This window comes from Artemia sp. Qi Xiang Cuo, chromosome 12, assembly GCF_049724085.1.
Source record: "Artemia sp. Qi Xiang Cuo chromosome 12, ASM4972408v1, whole genome shotgun sequence".
NCBI classification, from domain to species: Eukaryota; Metazoa; Arthropoda; class Branchiopoda; order Anostraca; family Artemiidae; genus Artemia; species Artemia sp. Qi Xiang Cuo.
Window position 1 is genome coordinate 61180793 of NC_142805.1, and position 26313 is coordinate 61207105.

At 38.0% G+C, this 26313-nt stretch overlaps 1 protein-coding gene across 1 annotated transcript in view; it reads right to left on the reverse strand.

Annotated features, from left to right (window-relative positions):
* Positions 1 to 26313, reverse strand: part of Sec5 (exocyst complex component secretory 5) — a 142848-nt gene that overhangs the window by 14961 nt on the left and 101574 nt on the right. The window contains exons 6-7 of the mRNA XM_089097972.1: positions 18187 to 18726; positions 9917 to 10098 (exon numbers count right to left, since the gene is read on the reverse strand). Coding sequence (XP_088954098.1) covers positions 9917 to 10098; positions 18187 to 18726 — 722 coding nt within the window. The remainder of the gene's footprint in view (positions 1 to 9916; positions 10099 to 18186; positions 18727 to 26313) is intronic.

The window sequence follows — 26313 nt, forward strand, 5'->3', positions numbered from 1 at the left end:
AGGGGGTGCAGCGATGATTCTGTGGCTCAAGCTAATCTTTTCAGAGGTATGGTCGACGGAAAGCATACCAAACGACTGGCGTGCTGGAATCACATCGCTGCTCTGGAAACGCAAGGGCAGCCGTCAAATCTGCTCCAACTATCGTGGGATCACGCTTCTCTCCGTTCCTGGTAAACTCTTCACCATGCCACTCCTCGACAGGTGCTCCACCTTTTTGCGCAGAAAGAGAAGAGTCCAGCAAGCCGGGTTCATACCCCGGCAGGTCGACGACGGAGCAAATTTTCACTTTGTGCCAGTTGATCGAGAAAACGAGCAAACAAGACCTTCGATTCGGTTGATCGCCGTTCACCTTGGCTGATAGTGAGAACTTCGGGCTTACCCCATAAATATTGCTTTCTTTTTGAAAAGCTGTATGACGATACGGAGAGCTGCGAGCAAGTAAATGGAAGACGCATTCCCACATTCTCGGTGAAGACTGGCATCCAGCAAGGTTGCGCCACCGCTCCCGAGCTTTTCAACTGCGTCATAGACCATGTTATGACCAGCACGACGAATCACCTTTGGCTCGGTCTTCAGTTCGGAGACCGGCTACTCTCTGATGCTGACTTCGCCGACAACATAGCGCTAGTTGTGGACACCGTCAAAAAGGTCACCAAAGCTCTCCAGGTGCTCTCAGAAGAAGCCCCGAAAGTTGAACTGAAGATCAACTGGCAGAAAACCAAAGTTATGCTCCTTGAGCCCCCCACGTCCCGTTCTACTCTAAAGGAAGTCAACATCGGAAGCAACTGAGTAGATGTGGTTGAAGACTTCACTTACCTGGGATCTATTCTGTCGAGGGATGGCTTGATCACAAAAGAGCTTACATCTCGAATAGCCAAAGCGTCGGTACTTGTTGAAAGGCTTAGCAGCATCAGGGAAAAGTCAAACATAAGCCGCTCTACTAAAATGCGCATTTACAATGCGTCAGTCAGTTATGTGCTGCTGTATGGAGCGGAGACGTGGCCAGCTGCAAAATCTATGCTCAGCGCTGTCGGTGTTGCACAGATGAGACATCTCCGAAGAATCGAGGGACCTCACTGGACCGACTTCGTTATCAACCAGACCCTCCTTTCACGTACGGCACAAACTCCTTTCTCGACACAGCTCGCCCAGCGTACTGTTCGGTGGTACGGCCAACTCCTTTGCATGTCGCGCGACGCCCCAGCACAGGTCGCATTCGACTTCGACCCCACCCTATACGGATGTAAGTGACCCAGACGACACCCCCCACCAAGTGGAAAGACAAAGACGATTGATGCATCGCACAAGCCCACATCTCGGTGGAAGAAGCTGTGAGCCTTGCAAGCGATAGGTCAAACTGGAGGCACCTGGTCTCATTGTTCTCTACGCCAAACACTCGGCGGGAGCCTTAAGTCAAGTAAGTCAAGCCTTCCATAAGAACCATATATGCTCCCACAGCATTACTTACAACGTCTGCCCATGGTTTTTCTGACCTTTGAACTATTTTAAAAAAAATGGCTATCTCAAAATTTTCATCGGATGGATTTGGAAAAAAAGGCGTGGAGGGGGGGGGGGTCTAGTTGCCCTCTGACCACTTTTGACTTTTAAAAAGTGAACTGGAACCTTCAATTTGCAATCAAATAAGCCCTCTCTGAAGTTTACACGAGCATCCCTTTCATAATAGCCATATATGCCCCCAGAACATAACTAACAACGCCTGCCCCCGGGCCCTGGAGGGTTGTGTCAATACCTGAGTTTTTGTTATCGGATTTTTGATTTTTTTTTTAACAAAATGGCTATCTCAAAAGTTTAATCGGATACATTTAGAGAAAAAGGGGGTAGGGGTGGAGGATGGGTCTAGTTGCCCTCCAATCTCTTTTGACTCTCAAAAACTGAACTATAACTTTCAATTTCCAATCAAATGAACCCTCTCTGAAGTTTTTACTTGCATCCCTTCCATAAGAATCATATATTCCCACTGGGAATAACTTACAACGCCTGCCCTCGGGCCCTGGGTGGCTGTGTCGACCCGGGATAGGATCTTTGAACTATTTATAAAAAAGGCTATCTCAAAGTTCTTATCGGATGAGTTTGAAGAAAAAAAGCATGGAGGCGGGGGCTATTTGCCCTCTGATATCTTTTGACTCTTAAAAGTGAACTAGGACATTCAATTTCCAATCAAATGAGCTCTCTAAAGTTTATAAGAGCATCCCTTCCATAAGAGCTATATATGCTCCCAGGGCATAACTTGCAACGCTTGCCCCCGGGCCCTGGGTGGTTGTGTTGACACCGGACTGTTTTTATATGACCTTTGAAATGTTTTTAACAAAATGCTATCTCAAAAATGTTTTCCAAACCCATCTGATGACACTTTTGAGATAGCCATTTTGTTAAAAATAGTTCAAAGGATAGATAAGAAAAACTCCTGTATGGAAGCAACCCCCCAGGGCTAGGGGGCAGGCGTTGTAAGTAATGCTCTGGGGGCATATATGGTTCTTATGGAAGGCTTGACTTACTTAACTTAAGGCTCCTGCCGAGGGTTCGGCGTAGAGAACGATAAGACCAGGCCCCTCCAGGTTGACCTATAGCTTGCCAAGCTCGCAGCTTCTTCCACCATGTTGTGGGGTTGTGCAAGGAATTCATCGGCTTTGTCTTTCCACCTAGTGGGGGGGGGGGCGTCCTCCGGGTCGTTTCTATCTGTGTAAGGTGGGGTCGAAGTCGAATGTGACCCGTGATGGGGCGTCTCGTGACATGCGAAAAAGGTGGCCGTACCACCGAACAGTACGCTAGGTGAGCTGCGTCAAGAAAGGAGTTTGTGACGTACGTGACAGGAAGGTCTTGTTGCTAACGAAGTCAGTCCAGTGAAGTCCCTCGATTCTTCGGAGATGATTTATCTGTGCAATACCGACGGCGCTGAGGATAGATTTTGCAGCTGGCCACGTCTCCGCTCCATACAGCAGAACGGTGCTGACTGACTTATTGTAAATGCGCACTTTGGTAATGCGGCTTATGTTTGGCTTTCGCCAGATGCTGCTAAGCCTCCCAACAAGTACCGACGCTTTGGCTACTCGAGATGTAAGATCTTTTACGATCAGGCCATCCCTCGACAGAATAGATCCCAGGTAAGTGGAGTCTTCAACCAAATCTACTCGGTTGCTTCTGTTGTTGACTTCCTTTACAGTAGAACGGGACGCGGAGCATAACTTTGATTCTCTGCCAGTCGATCTTCAGTCCAGCTTTCGAGGCTTCTTCTGAGAGCACCTGGAGAGCTTTGGTGACCTTTTCGACGGTGTCCGCAACTAGTACTATGTCGTGGGCGAATTCAGCATCTGAGAATAGCCGGTCTTTGAACTGAAGGCGATTGGTCGTGCTGGTCATAACATGGTCTATGATGCAGTTGAAGAACTCGAGAGCGACGGCGCAACCTTGCCAGACACCAGTCTTCACCGAGAATGTGGGAATGCGTCTTTCATTGACTTGCACGCAGCTCTCCGTATCGTCATACAGCTTTTCAAAAAGCGAGCAATATTTCTAAGGTAGGCCCGTAGTTCTCAGGATCAGCCAAAGTGAACGGCGATCAACAGAATCTAAGGCAGCCTTAAAGTCCACGAATGCGATGTACGCTTTTCGGTAGAACTAACGCGTCTTCTCGATCAACTGGCGCTTAGTGAACATTTGTTCCATCGTCGACCTACCGGGCATGAACCGGGCTTGCTGGACTCTTCTCTTTCTATGCAAAAAGGTGGAGCACCTGTCCAGGAGTGACGTGGCGAAGAGCTTACCAGGAACGAAGAGAAGCTTGATCCCACGATAGTTGGAGCAGATTTGACAGCTGCCCTTGCTATTCCAGAGCAGCAATATAATGCCAGCACGCCAGTCGTTCGGTATGCTTTTCGTCGTCCATACAGCAGAGAAGATTAGCTGGAGCCACAGAATCGTCGCTGCACCCCCGTACTTGAGGAGTTCTGCAGAAATACCACAGACGCCAGGGGCATGATTGTTATCTAGCTGTTTTACAGCATTTCGAATCTCAGAGGCGGTAAACGGTTGCGATAAGAGGTCGGAAGTAGCCTCGAGTGTGATCATGGCTGCTTGAATCAGATCTGGGTCGGAATGATGAACTACCTTGGTGTTAAGAAGCGTTAGAAAATAACTGATCCAGGCGGAGAGTTGGCCTGCAGTATCATCCAGCAGGCTGCTGTCACCAGACAAAACACGGCTCACGGTGGAAGTCTTCCCTTCCGTCACCTCGCGGAGGTGTTTTTACAGGGAGCAGGTGTCTCCTTTCCTTGCAGCATTTTCAAGATCACTGGCTTTCGTGCCAACAAAGGCCCCCCTATCTCTGTGCAGTAGGCTATTGCGCAGGCCATTGAGTCGTCTGTACTCTGGCATATTCTTTGCTAAGCGGGCTTTCCGGCGCAGCTCGATCAAGGACAGAGTCTTCTGGGATATCCAGGGTTTATTATTTTGTCTGCTGCGGCCAATAGTATTGCCAGCAGAATCGAGTATGTTGTCTTTGAAAGACTTCCATGCTACTTCAGGGTCACCCAGAACTTGGAGGCAGCTAAACCGGTTAGAGATAGCGAGAGCATACTTCTGTTGCATCTCATATGTAGCCAGATTACGCAGGTCGAACTTGGGTGGCCGTCTTTCTTCTCGTTACACTCTCAGGCGCAGCCTCAGTGCGGCGACTACCATCCTATGGTCTGTGTTTCCAAAGCCTGCCGAAATATAAGTCCGACAATTTGTTATTGACGAGCGCCAGGGATCCGAAATCATAACATAATCTATCATTTTCTTTGTCATGCCGTCGTTACTATACCAAGCGTATTTGTGTATATCTCGTCTCTCAAAGAGCGTGTTTGATATGACCAGATTATGCATATTGCAGAGCTGGAGGAGTCTTTGTCCGTTGCCATTCAGTGAATCCGGAGTCACAGGGCCGAGAACACTTCTCTACACGCCCTCCCTGTCATTTACCGTCGCGTTGAGGTCTCCCAGTAGAGTGACAATGTCGTGGGGTGGAACTCTAGACATGGTCGCTGAGAGCTCTGCGTAGAACGAATCCTTTACTTCCACAGGACTCGGATTGGTGGAAGCATAGCATACAATAATTGTCCACTTTCTAGGCTTGTGCTGGAGCTGAGCCATCAGTATTATATCTGAAATTTGTTTATAGGAGAGAAGGCATCTCTTGGCTCTGGCGTTCAGCACGAAGCCTAAATCATCTGTCTTGCTTTTTGGGTCACCAGATCAGGTCAGGTGATATGCTTCATCAATATCCTCGGACTCTCTTCCGATAAGGCGGGTTTCCGTAAGCCCAACCACGGCTATATTGAAGCGTCTTATGGAAGGGATACTCGTATAAACTTCGGAGAGGGCTCATTTGATTGGAAATTGAAAGTTCTCATTCACTTTTTAAGAGTCAAAAGAGATTGGACTAGCCCCCCCCCCTCTTCAGTCCCTATTTTCCTCAAACCCATCCGATAAGAACTTTGAGAGAGCCATTTTTTTTCAAAATGGTTCAAAGATCCTATAACGAAAACTCTGGGGTCGACACAATCCTTCAGGGCCCGGGGTAGACATTGTAAGTTATGCCCGGGGAAATATATAGCTGTTATGGAAGGGATGCTCGTCTAAACTTCAGAGAGGGCTCATTTGATTTGAAATTGAAAGTTCTAGTTCAGTTTTTAAGAGTCAAAAGAGATAAGACGGTAACTATCCCCCCCCCCCACGCCTCTTTCCCCCAAATGCATCCGAAAAAAAATGAAATAGCCATTTTGTTAAAAATAGTTCAAAGGTCAGATAAAAAAAAACTCTGGTGTCAACAAAACCCCCCAGGGCCCGGGGGCAGGCATTGCAAGCTAGGCCCTGGGGGTGTATATGGTTCTTATGAAAGGGATGCTCGTACAAACTTCAGTGAGGGCTCATTTGATTAGAAATTAAAAGTTCTAGTTCACTTTCTCAGAGTCAAAAGAGATTGGAGGGCAACTAGCCCCCCCCCCTCCACACCGTTTTCTTCCCAAACCCATCCGATAAGAATTTTGAGATAGCAATTTTGTTAAAAATGGTTCGAACATCCGATAATAAAAACTCCGAGGTTGACACAAACTCATTTTTTTACTTTGATGTTGTTACTTTGATATCAGTTTTGATGCTTTGATGAACATCTGATTTTGAAAAAAAATTTGAGTTTGAAATAAGGAACTTTAAAAACATAAAACTTTTTGCAATCAAAAACGAGAAAAAATTAATTAAAAAAACAACTTTCCGAAAAAGAAGTTTCTCAAAAAAAAGTAAAGGCCATTTCAAACCTAAGACCAGCAGATACAAATACCTTTTTAAAGAATAAATGAAACCCAAAAACCAACAGAAATTAAATAAACAATCGTAGCAAAAAACATGCAAAAAGTAATAATATAAATGAATAAATAGATCTTAAAGCGGGTAATGCTTAAATTGAATATGCAAATGAAGCTTAAAACGAAAAGAAATATTTTGCTATTGAAGTATAAATAAACTCAAAAAGAACATAAATTAAACAAACAATCTATGCAAACAGACATCCTTCTCTCCATGGAAAAGTCTAAAACCTAATGCGTCAATGGCGCTTTACTGAAAACTATATGTGTCTTGAACAGTCTTAGAAAGTATAAACTATAATTGGCTTCACATGACTTATTTAGAAAGTAACTAGATAAACCGCAGTAGCTAAAAAACATGTATGTGCTGTAGTATACTGTTTCATTTTCTCTTTATATTACTATCTTAATATCATTTATGTTATTGCGATTATCTACAATCATTTCTATTATTTTATTATCGTTGACTTTACATGACTCACTTAGTAAGTATTTAGACAAATCGCTGTAGCTCAAAAACATATATGTGCTGTATTTTACTGTTTAGTTTTCTTTTTGGCATTTATTATTATCTTACTATCATTTATGTTATTGTCATTCTACTACAATCATTTCTATTATTTTATTATCATTGGCTTTACACAATTTGTTCAATAATTAACAAGACAAATAACTGTAGCTCAAAAACAGCTTATTTTCATCTGCAGTAGAAAACTTCAGCTACTTTTCAACACTCTCCCCAGCAAGATTTTTGCACTTTACCTGTCCTTGCTCTGATTTGTATATTGTTGTTGCTATTTGTGTATCCACGAAAACCACGGATTGTGTATTTTACGGTTTTTCCGTGAACTTATTTTTTTGTATCTATACTTTATTGAAGCCACACACACCCCAAAATTTTTGCCCGACTCGTAAAAACGTAAACAAAATGAATATAGCCAAATTTTCATGTGTTTTTTGAATTTTTGTACCCCCCCCCCGAAAAATTCACTTTGCAAACCTCCCCCCACCCCCCAAAAAATCCTGGATACGGCCCTGGTAACAACCAAAAGAGAACTCACAGAAAATCATAGTTTTCAGATATCAATAGACCTACGATGGAGCCAATTGGATTCTCTGGCTTATTTCTGGGCAGTGTCTCATTTTAGACGTTAAACTGTGAAAATAAATAAGCAAAACTATATTGTTAAATCTGATAGCAGTCTCTAGTATAAAATTTATTGTTATGACCACGAAGTCACTTTTGCATCTGATTCCTAACTTCTTCGCTGGATAGAAAATGTTTCCCACCTAGGGCCTCTTTAAGGGGTTCAAACAAGTGAAAGTCCGACACAAACGACGATTTTTCTAGAAGAATGTAATGGAACGTGGATGCACAATTTTGAACCACAGTCTAAGCCTTAAATGGAAGCATACGGGTTCACACACCCAAAAGAAATTCAAAACCCAGTCTCCTGCGGGTCCCAGTGCACTCTGGGATCCGCAGGGGACATCCCGAGAATGTAACTTTCCTGAAGATAGACAAACGATCAACAGCTAGCATTACAGTAATATACTCATAAACAAAGTAAGGCTTGCCATAAACGTTGTGGACTCTCAACTTTAGGTGTGACTTTGCTTCATGACAATGCACGTTCACATGTGGCTTGTAATTTTAATCTTGTAATTGTAAAGGTGTGTAGCTTATAAAAACATCATACAATTGATAATTTTAAGAAAAGTGTAGTAATTCTAGAGAAATATTAAAAAAAGATATTATAATAAATTTACAATGAAAAGTGCGAAAATTGGAGATTCATGAATACCTTAATTCTAACATAATTCCTAGAGAAGAATCATCCCATCTGGTGGAATGTATTGATGCTCAACTGGATTTTCAAGTCAAAATTTTCCTCGGTTGCTTATTTTATGCTGAGTTTAAATTCATTCAGTGGAAAATAAAACAACACATTTAGTGAACGAAAAAGAAAACACTTTAAAGAAATAGTTCATAAGCCATCCCCCCTAGGGCCCTGACCTTACCGGTCAAACTTATCATTCGTTTGGATTGATTAAAGAGGCTCTATGCGATGAATATTTTCAATCTCGTGACAAAGTTAAAAATCAGGTGCAAAAGTCATTTTGTGTGTATAAAAGAAAGGATGAAATGTCGTCCTAATTCTTAAAGCCTTTGCAATGATTTCTCATTTTTTGTAGTGAGAATTTTGGCGATGAAAATAACGATTTTCGCAGTGTGTGTGTTCGCGTATTTAGTAAGTTATTTAAAAGCAAGATATGTCTGTCCTTTAAAGGTGCAAATTTAAGGTGCAACTCGCTCATCCTCGTTCGCTCAAAGCCAAATCTGACTTAAATGGGAAGAGAGGAGAAAACGAAAGAGAGAGAGAGAGAGAGAGAGAGAGAGAGAGAGAGAGAGAGAGAGAGAGAGAGAGAGAGAGAGAGAGAGAGAGAGAGAGAGAGAGAGAGAGAGAGAGAGAGAGAGAGAGAGAGAGAGAGAGAGAGAGAGAGAGAGAGAGAGAGAGAGAGAGAGAGAGAGAGAGAGAGAGAGAGAGAGAGAGAGAGAGAGAGAGAGAGAGAGAGAGAGAGAGAGAGAGAGAGAGAGAGAGAGAGAGAGAGAGAGAGAGAGAGAGAGAGAGAGAGAGAGAGAGAGAGAGAGAGAGAGAGAGAGAGAGAGAGAGAGAGAGAGAGAGAGAGAGAGAGAGAGAGAGAGAGAGAGAGAGAGAGAGAGAGAGAGAGAGAGAGAGAGAGAGAGAGAGAGAGAGAGAGAGAGAGAGAGAGAGAGAGAGAGAGAGAGAGAGAGAGAGAGAGAGAGAGAGAGAGAGAGAGAGAGAGAGAGAGAGAGAGAGAGAGAGAGAGAGAGAGAGAGAGAGAGAGAGAGAGAGAGAGAGAGAGAGAGAGAGAGAGAGAGAGAGAGAGAGAGAGAGAGAGAGAGAGAGAGAGAGAGAGAGAGAGAGAGAGAGAGAGAGAGAGAGAGAGAGAGAGAGAGAGAGAGAGAGAGAGAGAGAGAGAGAGAGAGAGAGAGAGAGAGAGAGAGAGAGAGAGAGAGAGAGAGAGAGAGAGAGAGAGAGAGAGAGAGAGAGAGAGAGAGAGAGAGAGAGAGAGAGAGAGAGAGAGAGAGAGAGAGAGAGAGAGAGAGAGAGAGAGAGAGAGAGAGAGAGAGAGAGAGAGAGAGAGAGAGAGAGAGAGAGAGAGAGAGAGAGAGAGAGAGAGAGAGAGAGAGAGAGAGAGAGAGAGAGAGAGAGAGAGAGAGAGAGAGAGAGAGAGAGAGAGAGAGAGAGAGAGAGAGAGAGAGAGAGAGAGAGAGAGAGAGAGAGAGAGAGAGAGAGAGAGAGAGAGAGAGAGAGAGAGAGAGAGAGAGAGAGAGAGAGAGAGAGAGAGAGAGAGAGAGAGAGACAGAGAGAGTGAGAGAGAGAGAGAGAGAGAGAGAGAGACAGACAGGCAGACAGACAGACAGGCAGAGACAGAAAGTGAGAGAAAGAGAAAGGGGCGAGATTAATATTGCATTGAGGGAGCAGAGGGAGAAAGATGATATATGGCTAGGAGAGCAGCATACTTACAAGGCTGATTCTGTTAGGTACGGTCTAAAGAGTGTTTTCATAGCTAATAGATCAGCTCTTGCTTGAGCAGCACCTAATCTGGAGAATTTTTCATCAAACATAAGGCGATGTATTTCATTTGCTACATTTTCCATTATGCGTTCTACAACATGAGGTCCAACGTTCTTATTTAGTGAATATGTCTGGAAAAAAATGGTGTAGTACATAAGATCGTAACAAAAATCAATCTTTTCTCTTTAAAACCTAGAACACAAACCTATAGGTAAAACCTAAGCCACAAGGTGTAATATAAACACAAAAGTTGGTAAAAACTACCCCTAGCCCATGATTTGGTTTCGAGGAACAAGGTAAATCCATTTCTGGGTAATGTCTAACGATTGAAGAGGCCCTTTCTGGCCATTATACAGCCAAAAAGTACAAATCTTTATGGAACTTATTTCACATTTACAGGGAGAGAGTCAAATTGTATGCTCATCTTAAATAATGCGAATCACGGAAAGGTCAAAGAAAAGGCCACATCCAGAATTTTTGTTCGGGGGAGGGGGGGGGGGTGTGTTCCCGCCCTTTCTGGATACGGCCAGAATTTTTGGGATTTTTTGCCCAAATGCATCCGATAAAAATTTTGAGATAGCCATTTGGTTAAAAATAGTACAAAGATCATATAAATAAACTCCAGTGTCGACACAAACCCCCAGGGCCCGGGGACAGGGGTTATAAGTTTGTGCCCTGGGGGCATATATGGTTCTTATGGAACGGATGCTCGTACTAACTTCAAAGAGGGCTCATTTGATTGGAAATTGAAAGTTCTAGTTCATTTTAAATTCAAAAGAGATCGGAGGGCATCTAGCCTCTCCCCCTCCACGCCCTTTTTTCCTCAAACCCATCCGATAAGAACTTTGAGATAGTCATTTTTAAAAAATAGTTCAAAGACCATATAAACAAAACTCCGGAGTCGACATAGGCCCCCAGGGCCCAAGGCCAGGCGTTGTAAGTTATGCCCTGGGGGAATATATAGTTCTTATGGAAGGTATAATCGTAAAAACTTCAGAGAGGGCTCATTTGATTGTAAAATGAAAGTTCTAGTTCAGTTTTTGAGAGTCAAAAGAGATTGGAGGGAAACTAGCCCCCCCCCCTGCGCCTTCTTATCCAAATGCAATCCGATAAAAATTTTGAGATAGCCATTTATTTTATAAATTGCTCAAATGTAAGATAAAAAAAACTCAGGTGTCGACACATACCCCCCCCCCCTCCCCCGGGCTTAGGGACAGGCGTTGTAAGTTATGCCCTGAGGTATATATGGTTCTTAAGAAAGGGATGCTCGTATAAACTTCAGAGAGGGCTCATTTGATTGGAAATGAAGGTTAGAGTTCACTTTTTAAGAGTCAAAAGAGATCCGAGGGCAACCAGCCCTCCCCCCCCGCCTTCTTTTTCAAAACCCATCCTATGAAAATGTTGAGATAGACATTTGGTTAAAAATAGTTGAAAGGTCGGATAAGAAAAACTTCGGTGCCAATACAACCCCCCAGGGCCCGGGGGAAGAAGGTCTAATTTATTCCCTGAAGGCATGTATGGTTCTTATGAAAGGGATCTCGTATAAACTTCATAGAGGGCTCATTTGATTGGAAATTGAAAGTTCTAGTTGAGTTTTAAGAGTAAAAACAGGTCAGAGGGCAACTAATCCCCTTACACCTCTTTTGTCCCAAATACATCCGATAAAAATTTTGATACAGCCATTTTGTTAGAAATAGTTCAAAGGTCAGATAACAAAAATCCCGGTGTCAATACGATCCCCAAATTGAAAGTTCTAGTTCACTTTCTAAGAGTCAAAAGATATCCGTGGGCAACTAGCCTCCCCCCCCCAAACCCTTTTCCTCCCAAACCCATCCGATAAAAATTTTTAGATAGCCATTTCGTGAAAAATAGATCAACGGTCAAATAAGAAAAAGTCCTGTGTGTCGAAGCAACCCCCCCCCAGGGCCCGGGGGCAGGCTTTGTAAGTAATGATCTGGGGGCATATATGGTTCTTATGGAAGGGATAATCGTATAAACTTTGGAGAGGGCTCATTTGATTGGAAATTGAAAGTACTCTTTCACTTTTAAGAGTCAAAAGAGGTAGGAGGGCAAATAGCCCCCCCCCACGCCCTATTTTCCTCAAACCCATCCGATAAGAACCTTGAGAGAGCCATTTTTCAAAAATGGTTCAAAGATCATATAACGAAAAACTCCGGGGTCAACACAATCCTTCAGGGCCCGGGGAAGGCGTTTCAAGTTATGCCTGGCGGGCATATATAGCTGTTATGGAAGGGATGCTCGTATCGACTTCAGAGAGGACTCATTTGATTGGGAACTGAAAGTTCTAGTTCATTTTTTAAAAATCAAGAGATCCGAGAGCAACTATCCCCCACGTCTCTTTTCCCCCAAATGCATCCTATACATAATTAGAGATAGTTATTTCGTTAGAAATATTTCAAAAGTCAGATCACAAAAACTTCGGTGTTTACAGAAACCCCCAAGGCCTGTGGGCAGGTGCGGCAATCTGTGCCCTGGTGACATATATGGTTTTTATGGAAGGGATGCTCGTATAAACTTCAGAAAGAGCTCATTTAGATGGAAATTGAAAGTTCTAGTTAAATTTGTAAGAATCAAAAGAGATCGAAGGGCAAATAGCCCCATCCCCACGGCCTTTTCCCCGCAAATCCATCCAAAACAAATTTTGAGACAGCCATTTTTTTAAAAATAGTTCAAAGGTCAGATAACAAAAACTCCGGTGTCGACACAACCCTCCAGGGCCCGGGCGGCAGGCGTTGTAAGTTATGTCCTGTGGCCGTATATGGTTCTCATGAAAGGGATGCTCGTATAAACTTCAGAGAGGGCTCATTTGATTTGAAATTAAAAGTTCTAGTTCACTTTTAAAGAGTCAAAAGAGATCGAAGGGCAATTAGCCCCCACCCCCGCCCTTCTCCCCCAAACCCATCCGATAAAAATTTTGAGATAGCCATTTTGCTAAAATAGTTCAAACATCAGATAATAAAAACTTCGAGGTGGACAAAAACCCATTTTTTTATTTTGATGAATATTAGATTTAAAAGAAAAAGTTTTATTTTGAAATAAGGTATTTTGAAAAACTTGAAACTTTTTGCAATCAAAAACGAACAAAAATTAATTAAAAACTTGCCGAAAAAGAAGTTTTTCAAAGAAAAGTAAAGGCCATTTTAAACTTAAGATCAGTAGATACAAATACCTGTTTAAATTTAAACTCAAAACGACCAGAAATTAGATAAACAATCATAGCAAAAAAACATACAACAAGTAATAATATAAATGAATAAATAAATCTTAAAGCAAGTAATGCTTAAATTGAATATGCAAATCAAGCTTAAAACGAACAAAAATCATTACAAACAAGAGTTTGGGTATCGCCTCCTTCTCTCACTGTAAACGTGTAACTTTTTTTTGAATAACTTCTTTTTCGGCAATTTTTTTTCAATTAATCACAGTAAAACAAAACAAAACAACATTGGAACTATTTTTGAGCAATAGGCATTCGACACAAGAGAAAAAATAGAATGAAAAAACCTACGAATGTTGCTGGACTGTCGGTGGACAAAAGTCCAACGAATGTTGAATTAAATGTTGCCAATCACCCTAGGTTCATGGGCGATGACTGTTCTTCAATCCAAATATTTTTTGGAGTTTGTATCAGGTCAAACAGTTCGTGGTAACGAACTGTAAGTAAGGAGCGACCCGGCTCAATGGTAACCGAAACTCTAAAAAACGGGATTTTGATACCAATAGATACATCAAAAGAATCAGATTTTAATTCTGATTTCAAATATATAAGTTTCATTAAGTTTAATATTACCCATCAAAAGTTACGTGCCTGAGAAAATTTGGCTGATTTTCGAAAAAAGGGGGAAAGACCCCCTAACAGTTATAGAACCTTAATGAAAATCACACCATCATATTCAGCTTATCAGAGAACCCTACTGTATAGGTTTCAATCTCCTATCTAAAAAAATGTGGAATTTTACATTTTTTGCCACAAGAAATATCACGGATGCGTGTTTATTTTTTTTTTTTTTTTTTTTTTTTTTTTTTTTCTTTTTCCCAGAGGTGATCTTATTAACCTGGCGACTCTAGAAGTTTGTAGAAGTGCTCCTGGGAACAGGCACGAAAGACTATTTTTTCCTTTTATGGTGTCAAAAAAAATGGAAGACCCCTAGACCTCTTTTTGCTTTCGTTTATTTCCCAAAGTTATCCGATCAAAAGTTTCAGATTGTCATTTTGTTCAGCATAGTCGAAAATATGATAAAAATGTCTTTTAGGATGACTTGATCCCCCAAAGTCCCCAGGGGGAGGGCTGAAAGTTATGAACTTTACTCAATGTTAACATTTAGTATTGGTTATTGGGAAGTATACAGCCTTGTTCTGAGGAGTTTTGTGCGGGTAGGGGGGGGCCGCCGACGGTCGCCGCCTAGATTGACGGATCTTTCCAGGAAGCACTTGTGCCTGGGGGAAGGGACATTGCTATGAAGGGGGCGCCGGATTTCCCAGCATTATTAAAGAAAAAGATCAGGAATTAAATAAAAAAAAAACAAGTTTTTCAACTGATCAACTGATTGTGATTAAGAGGTCATTTTTAAAGAACTGGAAAAAAAAAATCGAACTATAGTTTAAAGAGCAGGGTATTGACTAGGGGCGAACCCCCTAATATACGTGTTAAAAATTTATGAATATAGAAGTTCGTTACGTAAGTTAATTCTAAGTTACGTATATTTATTACTAATAAAAACGTTCGTAAATAAAATTAAACAAGTTTCGAGAAAGCCATTTAACCAAATATAATATGCAAATTTTGTTTTAATTATTCATGTACGGTGAGCCAAAATCAAAACCTGCATTAATTCGAAAACGTTCAAAAATTAAATAAAAAAAACAAGTTTTTTTAAGTGAAAGTAAGGAGCGAAATTAAAACTTAAAAAGAACATAAATTATTCCCTATATGAAAGGGATTGTCCCCTCCTCAACGCCTCGCTCTTTACGCTAAAGTTTGACTCTGTCTCACAACTCCATTTTTTAAAACAATAAAAAACTTTAGCGTAAAGAGCGAGGCGTTGAGGAGGGGACAGCCCCTTTCATATACGGAATAATTTCTGTTCGTTTTAAGTTTTAATGTCGCTCCTTACTTTCAGTTTAAAAAACTTGTTTTTTTTATTTTCACACCAAGAACTGGATTGATGGACCCTTCTTGACTTCCAAACATACCTGATACTAATAACACTGGTGGTCATACTTACTACCATCAAATTAAAAATGGAAAATAAAATAGCATGGTAGAATTCAGCCTGAATTTAAATCACACACTATCTCTATTTCATATTTATTTCCATCTAAATGTCCTACACATTCGAACACTGTTACTAACAGGAGAGACATGGACGGGACATTTCTCCTAGTCCTGAGACTACAAGGGGCATGGACTAAGCTGAATCGGAAAAATATACATATTTTTATGAAGACTAGAGCCAAAGATTTTGCTATCCCCCAGGCCGCAGTTGTCCCAGGCCAGGTAAATTTTTATTATCTACTATTTAAACAATTTCTTGATTAATTTTTAAGTGGTTGAACAAAAACAAAATCCACTTTTGTATAAATAATGACGAAGACCGTACTGCCTTTCGAACACAAATACAAACAACAAGTAGAAACGACAGGGAATTTTTTCTTAGTACAATGGAAATAAAGACTTTTCTTAAGACATTTCAGAAAGAAAATCTTTAGAAAAATCTTTATTTGAAAATTTTTTAAATTCTTTGTTTGATTGTTCTCAGGTTGTTAGATTGGACAAAAATTTGTTTAGCCATGATTTTCGCTTTTCAAAGGAACAAATTATTAAAAAACTGGAAAGCCTGAGTTATTCGAAGAATAATTGTAAAACATTTAATCAAGTTCTAATTTATTAATATTTAATACTAAATATTAGTAGCCAATACGAGCTTGATCACTTATTGGCTGATGGCCTTCTTGTCAAAATCCATACTACAAAATATGTTTTCGGGTCTTCACATTTTGTTGTTTGGTCTTCACATATTCGTCTGAATAGTTTCACCTTTAAAATGTCAAATCAAAATAGATAAGAAATTATAATGTGTAGAAGAATATTCTTGCTTTAGTAATTTAGTAAAAATTTAGTAAAAATTAGTGAATTTAGTAAACATTTAGTAATTCAGTAAATTTTAATAAGTCGATAGGCGTTTTTTTAAGCCTTTAAGAATATATTGGAATTTTTTCCCCAAGTGCTCTTAAAACAAAACCCAAATACTTTTTAAATATTTACTTATTTGGTGACAAATGCTGTTATGGAAGAAAGTGCTGTTATGGTGACAAATGCAATTATTTGCTGTTATGGAAGAAAGATTCAAAGCTACCGTTAATGCCATGAATCAGTTTAATACACATTTTACTTTTTTTTAAAATATTTTTCTTATTTTAATTATTTTTCTATTGAAATAAATAGGTTGAATATATTTAATATTAATTATCTAGTTTAATATTGGTCTTTAAATATTAATTTAATGTTAGTTTAAAATATTAGATTTTATCTTAAATATAATATATATATATATATATAAATATATATATATATATATATATATATATATATATATATATATATATATATATATATATATATATATATATATATTCTATTTTTTCTCTTGTGTCGAATGCCTATTGCTCAAAAATAGTTCCAATGTTGTTTTGTTTTGTTTTACTGTGATTAATTGAAAAAAAAATTGCCGAAAAAGAAGTTATTCAAAAAAAAGTTACACGTTTACAGTGAGAGAAGGAGGCGATACCCAAACTCTTGTTTGTAATGATTTTTGTTCGTTTCAAGCTTGATTTGCATATTCAATTTAAGCATTACTCGCTTTAAGAGTTATTTATTCATTTATATTATTGCCTAGTTGTATGTTTTTTTGCTATGATTGCTATGATTTAGTAAAAATTTAGTAAAAATTAGTGAATTTAGTAAACATTTAGTAATTCAGTAAATTTTAATAAGTCGATAGGCGTTTTTTTAAGCCTTTAAGAATATATTGGAATTTTTTCCCCAAGTGCTCTTAAAACAAAACCCAAATACTTTTTAAATATTTACTTATTTGGTGACAAATGCTGTTATGGAAGAAAGTGCTGTTATGGTGACAAATGCAATTATTTGCTGTTATGGAAGAAAGATTCAAAGCTACCGTTAATGCCATGAATCAGTTTAATACACATTTTACTTTTTTTAAAATATTTTTCTTATTTTAATTATTTTTCTATTGAAATAAATAGGTTGAATATATTTAATATTAATTATCTAGTTTAATATTGGTCTTTAAATATTAATTTAATGTTAGTTTAAAATATTAGATTTTATCTTAAATATAATATATATATATAATATATATATATATATATATATATATATATATATATATATATATATATATATATATATATATATATATATATATATATATATATATATATATATATATATATATATATATATATATATATATATATATATATATATATATATATATATATATACAAGTTAAATTTATATTTAGGCCAAGTGGTGGATTATTTACATCAACAAGCTTTGCTTCAGGTTTTGTTATATTAAATTTCTAGGAATAAACCGCATATATACAACGTTGGTATATTTTTAAGGCCACAATCCTTTCTACGACAAAACAAATAAGAGTTTCAATAGGGATAGGTCCTTTTATTAGACAGTGAATAACATATACAAAAGTTCTGGATATTTCGAAGACATAACCAGTCTTCATCATCAGCAGAGAAACTAAAGTTATTTAATACTTTAGTTTCTCTGATGGTGATGAAGACTGATTATATGTCTTCGAAATATCCAAAACTTTTGTTTATGTTTTTCACTGTCTAATAAAAAAAAACATCCCTATGGGAACCCTTATTTATTTAGGAATAAACGCTTTTCTTTCTTAGAAAAAATGATAATAATAATTACAGATATGAAAGTGCCGAAGATCTAAGATGTCGAATATAAGGTCAGAAATCTTATCAAATTTATGCTAATTCCAGCGTCATCTTTCGGACGAGTATACAACATTTTTGAATAAATTGAATGGGTAAGATATTTTCGTAGATATGGATAGAGGGCAATAGAAGGGGGGGAGGTATCTAAAGTATATAAGGATTCATCCTAACGTATAGCTAGAATTATTAAAATTCTTACTTACATCCTGAATTACTTGTACAACACTTAATACGATCTCATTTACATAAGGGCTGACATCGTTAGGGACTAAATCACATTTATTCCATTTGAAATTTCCCGCGTACATATGAGGCTCAATCAAGTTCACTAGAGTATCCTCCCTATCCGGGTCACACAAACTGCTCAAATAGCATTCATATAACATTTTCGATATAGCTTCATATTGATCTCGTGCATCATCAAAGTTTATACTACTTAATCCAAGGTGAGTAGCTTTACCTTGAAGAAGAGGAATAATGAAATCACGTGTATATTGGCAATTGTTTCTTGAGATTAGCACACGCTGTTCATGAGTGACACGTCTAGAGGTATTGTCACTGTCTCGTTTGTAAAAGCTTTTTAAAACGAAAGCAAATTCAAAGAGGGCTTGACGAGAGGAACTTCGAAGACCATTTGTACTCAAACTTTCATCTAAAAGGGATGATTCTCCTTCATAACCTCTTATGCTTACATCAACCACTTTCTCAAAGGCTTTTGAAATAATTTGTTCAAACTGGAAAGGCTGCAAAGTAATAAATAAACAATTTAATTGTGTTGTTGCTATATACAATTAAATACCATAAAATACAATATATATATATATATATATATATATATATATATATATATATATATATATATATATATATATATAATTCAAATGTATTGTTGCTAATATCAACTAATATTCCTGTTCATTTTAAACCAATATTAAATGACCATACTAAAAAAATTAGGTCAGTAGACAGGCTGCATTAATCGCCACGTGGGACAACACTTTTCGGCAGTGTAATTTTTGAATAGTCTTTCGTTTGTTTCTGGCTTGGTTTTTACTGTCTCGATAGAATTGACTTCATAAGGTTAGTTTTGTTTTTTAGTACTGAGGACGGCTTGGCGGAAATCCTTGCTGAAATATCTGCTTTTTCTTCTCGCTTTCTTTTCCACCGGCTGAAAATCCCCCTCGTTTCATGGTTTCTTAAATTATTTTTTTATTTTTTCAAATTATTTAGTTTTTCATCAAGCATAAAATTATTCAAATGAAGTCCTTTACAGTTAAAATAATAAAATGGATGACTATCCTTCAAAGATTCATTCCTGAAGACATAATTTAATAGTTTAGTTTTGAAGGGTGACCTAGGACTCCTCTACAAGAAGCACCAAGGACATAAAAATCGAAATATTTTATAAAACTTGGACCCATCTTAGGTGTATTCGTAGATTCATTCCAGATTCATTCCTATTCATTCAAGATTTTAAGATTTCAGCAACAGGTTCAGCCATTTGAAACTTGGAGCACTTTGAACAGACAGGCATAGACAGATATAAGTAGAAGATGGATCATATAAAGGGTGAAATGAGTTATTCCATTGCAACCCTTTGTACTGAAGGCAAGCAATAAACAGCATTTACAAGGGTGTTTAGTAAAAACCGATATTCTAATAATTTTTGGGATTCTTTAAAAATTGTAGTAGTTTTAGGGTGGTATCACATTTTCACCAGTGTTGTCAAGTTGAACTGCAAAAATAAATGGACAAAACTAACGCGTCGAACTTGACAGCTCTTTTTCCATAAAAATTAAAACAATAACAATCTCTTGAGTCCCAAAGACAAAAACACCAAAGGATAACAACATCTTTTACAACAAAGGATAACAACAAATGATAACATCAAAACAGAAAAGGATAACAACGCCCTTTGGCGTAACATATTTTTCGCTTCAATGCTTCGATGGACGGGTGAGTTTGTTTAGATGGAGGGATGAGTTTGTATTTGACAGAATTGAGTTTGTCTTCACGAAGGGGCGGAGGGGTGATTTTATCCTTAATGGAGGGATGAGTTTGTTTAAATGAGGGACGTTTTGATGGAGGAATAGGTTTGTTTTGATGGAGGAATGAGTCTCTATTTGACAGGATCGAGTTTGTCATCACGAAGGTTTGAGTTTGTTTTGATGGAGGGGTGATTTTATCTTAATGGAGGGATGAGCTTGTTTAAACGAGGGACGTTTTGTTGGAGGAATAGGTTTGTTTTGATGGAGGAATGTTTCTCTATTTGTCTTGTCTGTTTTTTTATTCTAATTTATTTTTGCTTTTTTTGCTGGATGGATTATGTTATATTAACGTTGTTATTATCTTGTTACAACGATGTACGGTTATTGTGAGGACTGGTATTTTTTTGAATTATTTCAGTGTCTCAATTATACAGGATTTAGTTTGTAATAACGAAGATTTGAGTTTGTTTTGATGGAGGGGTGATTTTATCTTAATGGAGGGATGGGCTTGTTTAAACGAGAGACGTGTTGATGAAGGAATAGATTTGTTTTGGTGTAGGAATGAGTCTCTAATTGACAGGATTGAGTTTGTCATCACGAAGGTTTGAGTTTGTTTTGTTGGAAGGGTGATTTTATCTTAATGGAGGGATGAGCTTGTTTAAACGAGGGACGTTTTGGTGAAGGACAAGGTTTGTTTGATGGAGGAATGAGTATTTTCTTTACTTGTTTGATAATTTCATCTAGATGGTTTTTGCTTGTTGTGTTTGTATTTTGTTTGTTGATTCACGTATTGATTAGTCTGTTTATTTGAGGGAAGTTTAGATGAAGTACTAGGATCGTTTTGTTGAAGGTCAGAGTCTCTATTTGACATGATTTAGTTAGTCATCACGAAGGTTTGAGGTTCTTTTGATGGAGGGATGATTTTATCTTAAAGAAGGGATGAGTGTGTTTACATGAAGGAAGTGTAGACGGTTTTTGTTGTGTGTTTTGATTGAATACTGATTCTCTAATTGACAGGACTGAGTTTTTAATCAGGTAGGTTTAAGCTTTGGTTAATGGAATGATGATTTTAGCTGAATGGAGGGATGATCTTGTTTATTCGAGGGAAGTTTTGGTGGATGAATAGCTTTGTTTTGATGGAGGAATGAGTCTTTATTTGAGAGGATTGAGTTTGTCATCATGAAGATTTGAGTTTGTTTTGATGGAGGGGTGATTTTATCTTAATGGAGGGATGAGCTTGTTTAAACGAGGGACGTTTTGATGGAAGAATAGGTTTGTTTTGATGGAGGAATGAGTCTCTATTTGAAAGGATTGAGTTTGTCATCACGAAGATTTGAGTTTGTTTTGATGGAGGGGTGATTTTATCTTAATGGAGGGATGCGCTTGTTTAAACGAGGGACGTTTTGATGGATGACTAGGTTTGCTTGGATGAAGGAATGAGTCTATATATGACATGATAGAGTTTGTCATCACGAAGTTTTGAGTTTGTTTTGATGGAGGGGTGATTTTATCTTTATAGAGGGATGAGCTTTTTTAAACGAGGGACGTTTTGATGGAGGAATAGGTTTGTTTTGATGGAGGACTGAGTCTCTATTTGAAAGGATTGAATTTGTCATCACGAAGTTTTGAGTTTGTTTTGATTGAGGGGTGATTTTATCTTAATGGAGGGATGAGGTTGTTTAAAAGAGGGACGTTTAGATGGAGGAATAGTGTTGTTGTGATTGAAGAATGAGTCTATATTTGACAGGATTGAGTTTGTCATCACGAAGATTTGAGTTTGTTTTGATGGAGTGGTGATTTTATCTTAACGCAGGGATGAGCTTGTTTAAACGAGGGACGTGTTGGTGGAGGAATAGTTTTGTTTTGATGGAGGAATGAGTCTATTTTTGACAGGATTGAGTTGGTCATCACGAAGATTTAAGTGTTTTTTGATGGATGGGTGATTTTATCTTAATGGAGGGATGAGCTTGTTTAAACGAGGGACGTGTTGGTGGAGGAATAGGTTTGTTTTGATGGAGGAATGAGTCTATATTTGACAGGATTGAGTTTGTCATCACGAAGATTTGAGTTTGTTTTGATGGAGGGGTGATTTTATCTTAACGTAGGGATGAGCTTGTTTAAACGAGGGACGTGTTGGTGGAGGAATAGATTTGTTTTGATGGAGGAAAGAGTCTATATTTGACAGTATTGAGTTAGTCATCACAAAGATGTGAGTTTGTTTTGATGGATGGGTGATTTTATCTTAATGGAGGGATGAGATTGTTTAAAAGAGGGACGTTTTGGTGGAGGAATAGTTTTGTTTTGATGGAGGAATGAGTCTTTATTTGAGATGATTGAGTTTGTCATCACGAAGATTTGAGTTTGTTTTGATGGATGGGTGATTTTATCTTAATGGAGGGATGAGCTTGTTTAAAAGAGGGACGTGTTGGTGGAGGAATAGATTTGTTTTGTTCGAGGAATGAGTCTTTATTTGATAGGATTGAGTTTGTCATCACGAAGATTTGAGTTTGTTTTGATGGATGGGTGATTTTATCTTTATGTAGGGATGAGCTTGTTTAAACGAGGGACGTTTTGATGGAGGAATAGTTTTGTTTTGCTGGAGGAATGAGTCTATATTTGACAGGATTGAGTTTGTCATCACGAAGATTTGAGTTTGTGTTGTTGGATGAGTGATTTTATCTTAATGGAGGGATGAGCTTGTTTAAAAGAGGGACGTTTTGGTGGAGGAATAGATTTGTTTTGATGGAGGAATGAGTCTCTATTTGACAGGATTGAGTTTGTCATCACGAAGATTTGAGTTTGTTTTGATGGAGGGGTGATTTTATCTTAATGGAGGGATGAGCTTGTTTAAAAGAGGGACGTGTTGGTGGAGGAATAGATTTGTTTTGATCGAAGAATGAGTCTTTATTTGACAGGTTTGAGTTTGTCATCACGAAGGTTTGAGTTTGTTTTGATGGAGGGGTGATTTTAGCTTAAGGAAGGGATGAGCTTGTTTAAACGAGGGACGTTTTGGTGGAGGAATAGGTTTGTTTTGATGGAGGAAGGAGTCTCTATTTGACAGGATTGAGTTTATCATCACGAAGATTTGAGTTTGTTTTGATGGAGGGGTGATTTTATCTTAACGGAGGGATGAGCTTGTTTAAACGAGGGACGTTTAGATGGAGGAATAGTTTTGTTTTGTTTGAGGAATGAGTCTTTATTTGACAGGATTGAGTTTGTCATCACGAAGATTTGAGTTTGTTTTAATGGATGGATGATTTTATCTTAAAGGAGGGATGAGATTGTTTAAACGAGGGACGTTTTGAGGGATGAATAGTTTTTTTTTTTTGGAGGAATGAGTCTCTAATTGAAAGGATTGAGTGTGTAATCACGAAGTTTTGAGTTTGTTTTAATGGATTGGTGATTTTATCTTAATAGAGGGATGAGCGTGTTTAAACGAGGGAAGTTTTGATGTAGGAATATTTTGTTTTTTTTGGAGTAATGATTATTTATTTGATAGGATTGAGTTTGTCATCACGAAGTTTTGAGTTTCTTTTGATGGAGGGGTGATTTTATCTTAATGAAGGGATGAGCTTGTTTAAACGAGGGACGTGTTGATGGAGGAATAGATTTGTTTTGATGGAGGAATGAGTCTATATTTGAGAGGAGTGAGTTTGTAATCACGAAGGTTTGAGTTTGTTTTGATTGATGGGTGATTTTAGCTGAAGGGAGGGATGAGCTTGTTTAAACGAGGGACGTTTTGATGGAGGAATAGTTTTGTTTTGATGGATGAATGAGTCTATATTTGATAGGATTGAGTTTGTAATCACTAAGTTTTGAGTTTCTTTTGTTGGATGAGTGATTTTATCTTAACAAAGTGATGAGATTGTTTAAAAGATGGACGTTTTGATGTAGGACTATTTTTTTTTTTATGGAGGAATGAGTCTTTATTTGATAGGATTGAGTTTGTCATCACGAAGATTTGAGTTTGTTTTAATGGATGGGTGATTTTATCTTAAGAAAGGAATGTGCTTGTTTTAACGAGGGAAGTTTTGATGGAGGAATAGGTTTTTTTTTATGGAGGAATGAGTCTTTATTTGATAGGATTGAGTTTGTCATCACGAAGTTTTGAGTTTCTTTTGATGGATGGGTGATTTTATCTTAAGAGAGGGATGAGCTTGTTTAAACGAGGGACGTTTTGATGGAGGACTAGGTTTTTTTTTATGGAGGAATGAGTCTGTATTTGACAGGATTGAGTTTGTCATCACAAAGTGTTGAGTTTCTTTTGATGGAGGGGTGATTTTATATTATTGAAGGGTTGAGCTTGTTTAAACGAGGGACGTGTTGATGGAGGAATAGTTTTGTTTTGATGGAGGAATGAGTCTATATTTGAGAGGATTGAGTTTGTCATCACGAAGATTTGAGTTTGTTTTGATGGATGGGTGATTTTATCTTAAAGGAGGGATGAGCTTGTTTAAACGAGTGACGTTTTGATGGATGAATAGGTTTGATTTGATGGAGGAATGAGTCTATATTTGAAAGGATTGAGTTTGTAATCACGAAGATTTGAGTTTGTTTTGATGGAGGGGTGATTTTATCTTAATGGAGGGATGAGCTTGTTTAAACGAGGGACGTTTTGATGTAGGAATAGGTTTGTTTTGATGGAGGAATGAGTCTTTATTTGATAGGATTGAGTTTGTCATCTCAAAGATTTGAGTTTCTTTTGATGGAGGGGTGATTTTATATTAATGGAGGGATGAGCTTTTTTACACGAGTTTCTTATATTGTTTTTTAGAGGTTTTTGGGTAGTGAGTAATTTGTCTCTATTTGACAGGATTGAGTTTGTCATCACGAAGATTTGAGTTTGTTTAGATTGATTGATGTGTATAGATTCCCGATTTTCGGATCTTATATCATCGAGGGCCTTGTAGATTGAGTACTGGTTTTTTTTAGATTGATGACAGAGTCTTTATTTGACAGGATTGAGTTTGTCATCACGAAGATTTTAGTTTGTTTTTATGGATGGTTGATTTTATCTTAATGGAGGGATGTGCTTGTTTAAACGAGGGTCGTTTTGATGTAGGAATAGGTTTTTTTTGATGGAGGAATGAGTCTATATTTGACAGGATTGAGTTTGTCATCACAAAGTTTTGAGTTTCTTTTGATGGAGGGGTGATTTTATCTTAACGGAGGGATGTGATTGTTTAAACGAGGGACGTTTTGGTGGAGGAATAGTTTTGTTTTGATGGAAGAATGAGTCTATATTTGACAGGATTGATTTTGTCATCACGAAGATTTGAGTTTGTTTTGATGGATGGGTGATTTTATCTTAATAGAGGGATGAGCTTGTTTAAACGAGGGAAGTTTTGATGGAGGAATAGGTTTGTTTTGATGGAGGAATGAGTCTGTATTTGACAGGATTGAGTTTGTCATCACAAAGATTTGAGTTTGTTTTGATGGAGGGGTGATTTTATCTTAACGATGGGATGAGCTTGTTTAAACGAGAGACGTGTTGGTGAAGGAATAGTTTTGTTTTGGTGGAGGAATGAGTCTATAATTGACAGGATTGAGTTTGTCATCACGAAGGTTTGATTTCGTTTTGATGGATGGTTGATTTTATCTTAATGAAGGGATGAGCTTGTTTAAACGAGGGACGTGTAGGTGGAGGACTAGATTTTTTTTGTTGGAGGAATGAGTCTGTATTTGACAGGATTGAGTTTGTCATCACTAAGATTTGAGTTTGTTTTGATTGATGGGTGATTTTATATTAATGGAGGGATCAGCTTGTTTAAACGTGGGAAGTTTTGATGTAGGAATTGGTTTTTTTTTATGGAGGAATGATTCTTTATTTGACAGGATTGTGTTTGTCATCACAAAGTTTTGAGTTTGTTTTGATGGATGGTTGATTTTATCTTTATGTAGGGATGAGATTGTTTAAAAGAGCGAAGTTTAGATGGATTACTAGATTTTTTTTGATGGAAGAATGAGTATTTATTTGAGAGGATTGAGTTTGTCATCACGAAGATTTGAGTTTGTGTTGATGGAGGGGTGGGTTTATCTTAATGGAGGGATGTGTTTGTTTAATTGTAGGACGTTTTGATGGATGAATAGTTGTGTTTTGATTGAGGAATGAGTATTTATCTGACAGGATTGAGATAGTAATCAAGACGTTTTTAGTTTGTATTAATGGAGTGGTGGTTTTATATTAATGGAGGGATGGGCTTGTTTAAAAGAGGGACGTTTTGATGGAAGAATAGTGGTGTTTTGATGGAGGAATGAGTCTCTAATTGTCAGGATTGAGTGTGTGATCAAGATGGTATTAGTTTGTCTTGATGGAAGGGTGATTTTCTATTAATGGTGGGA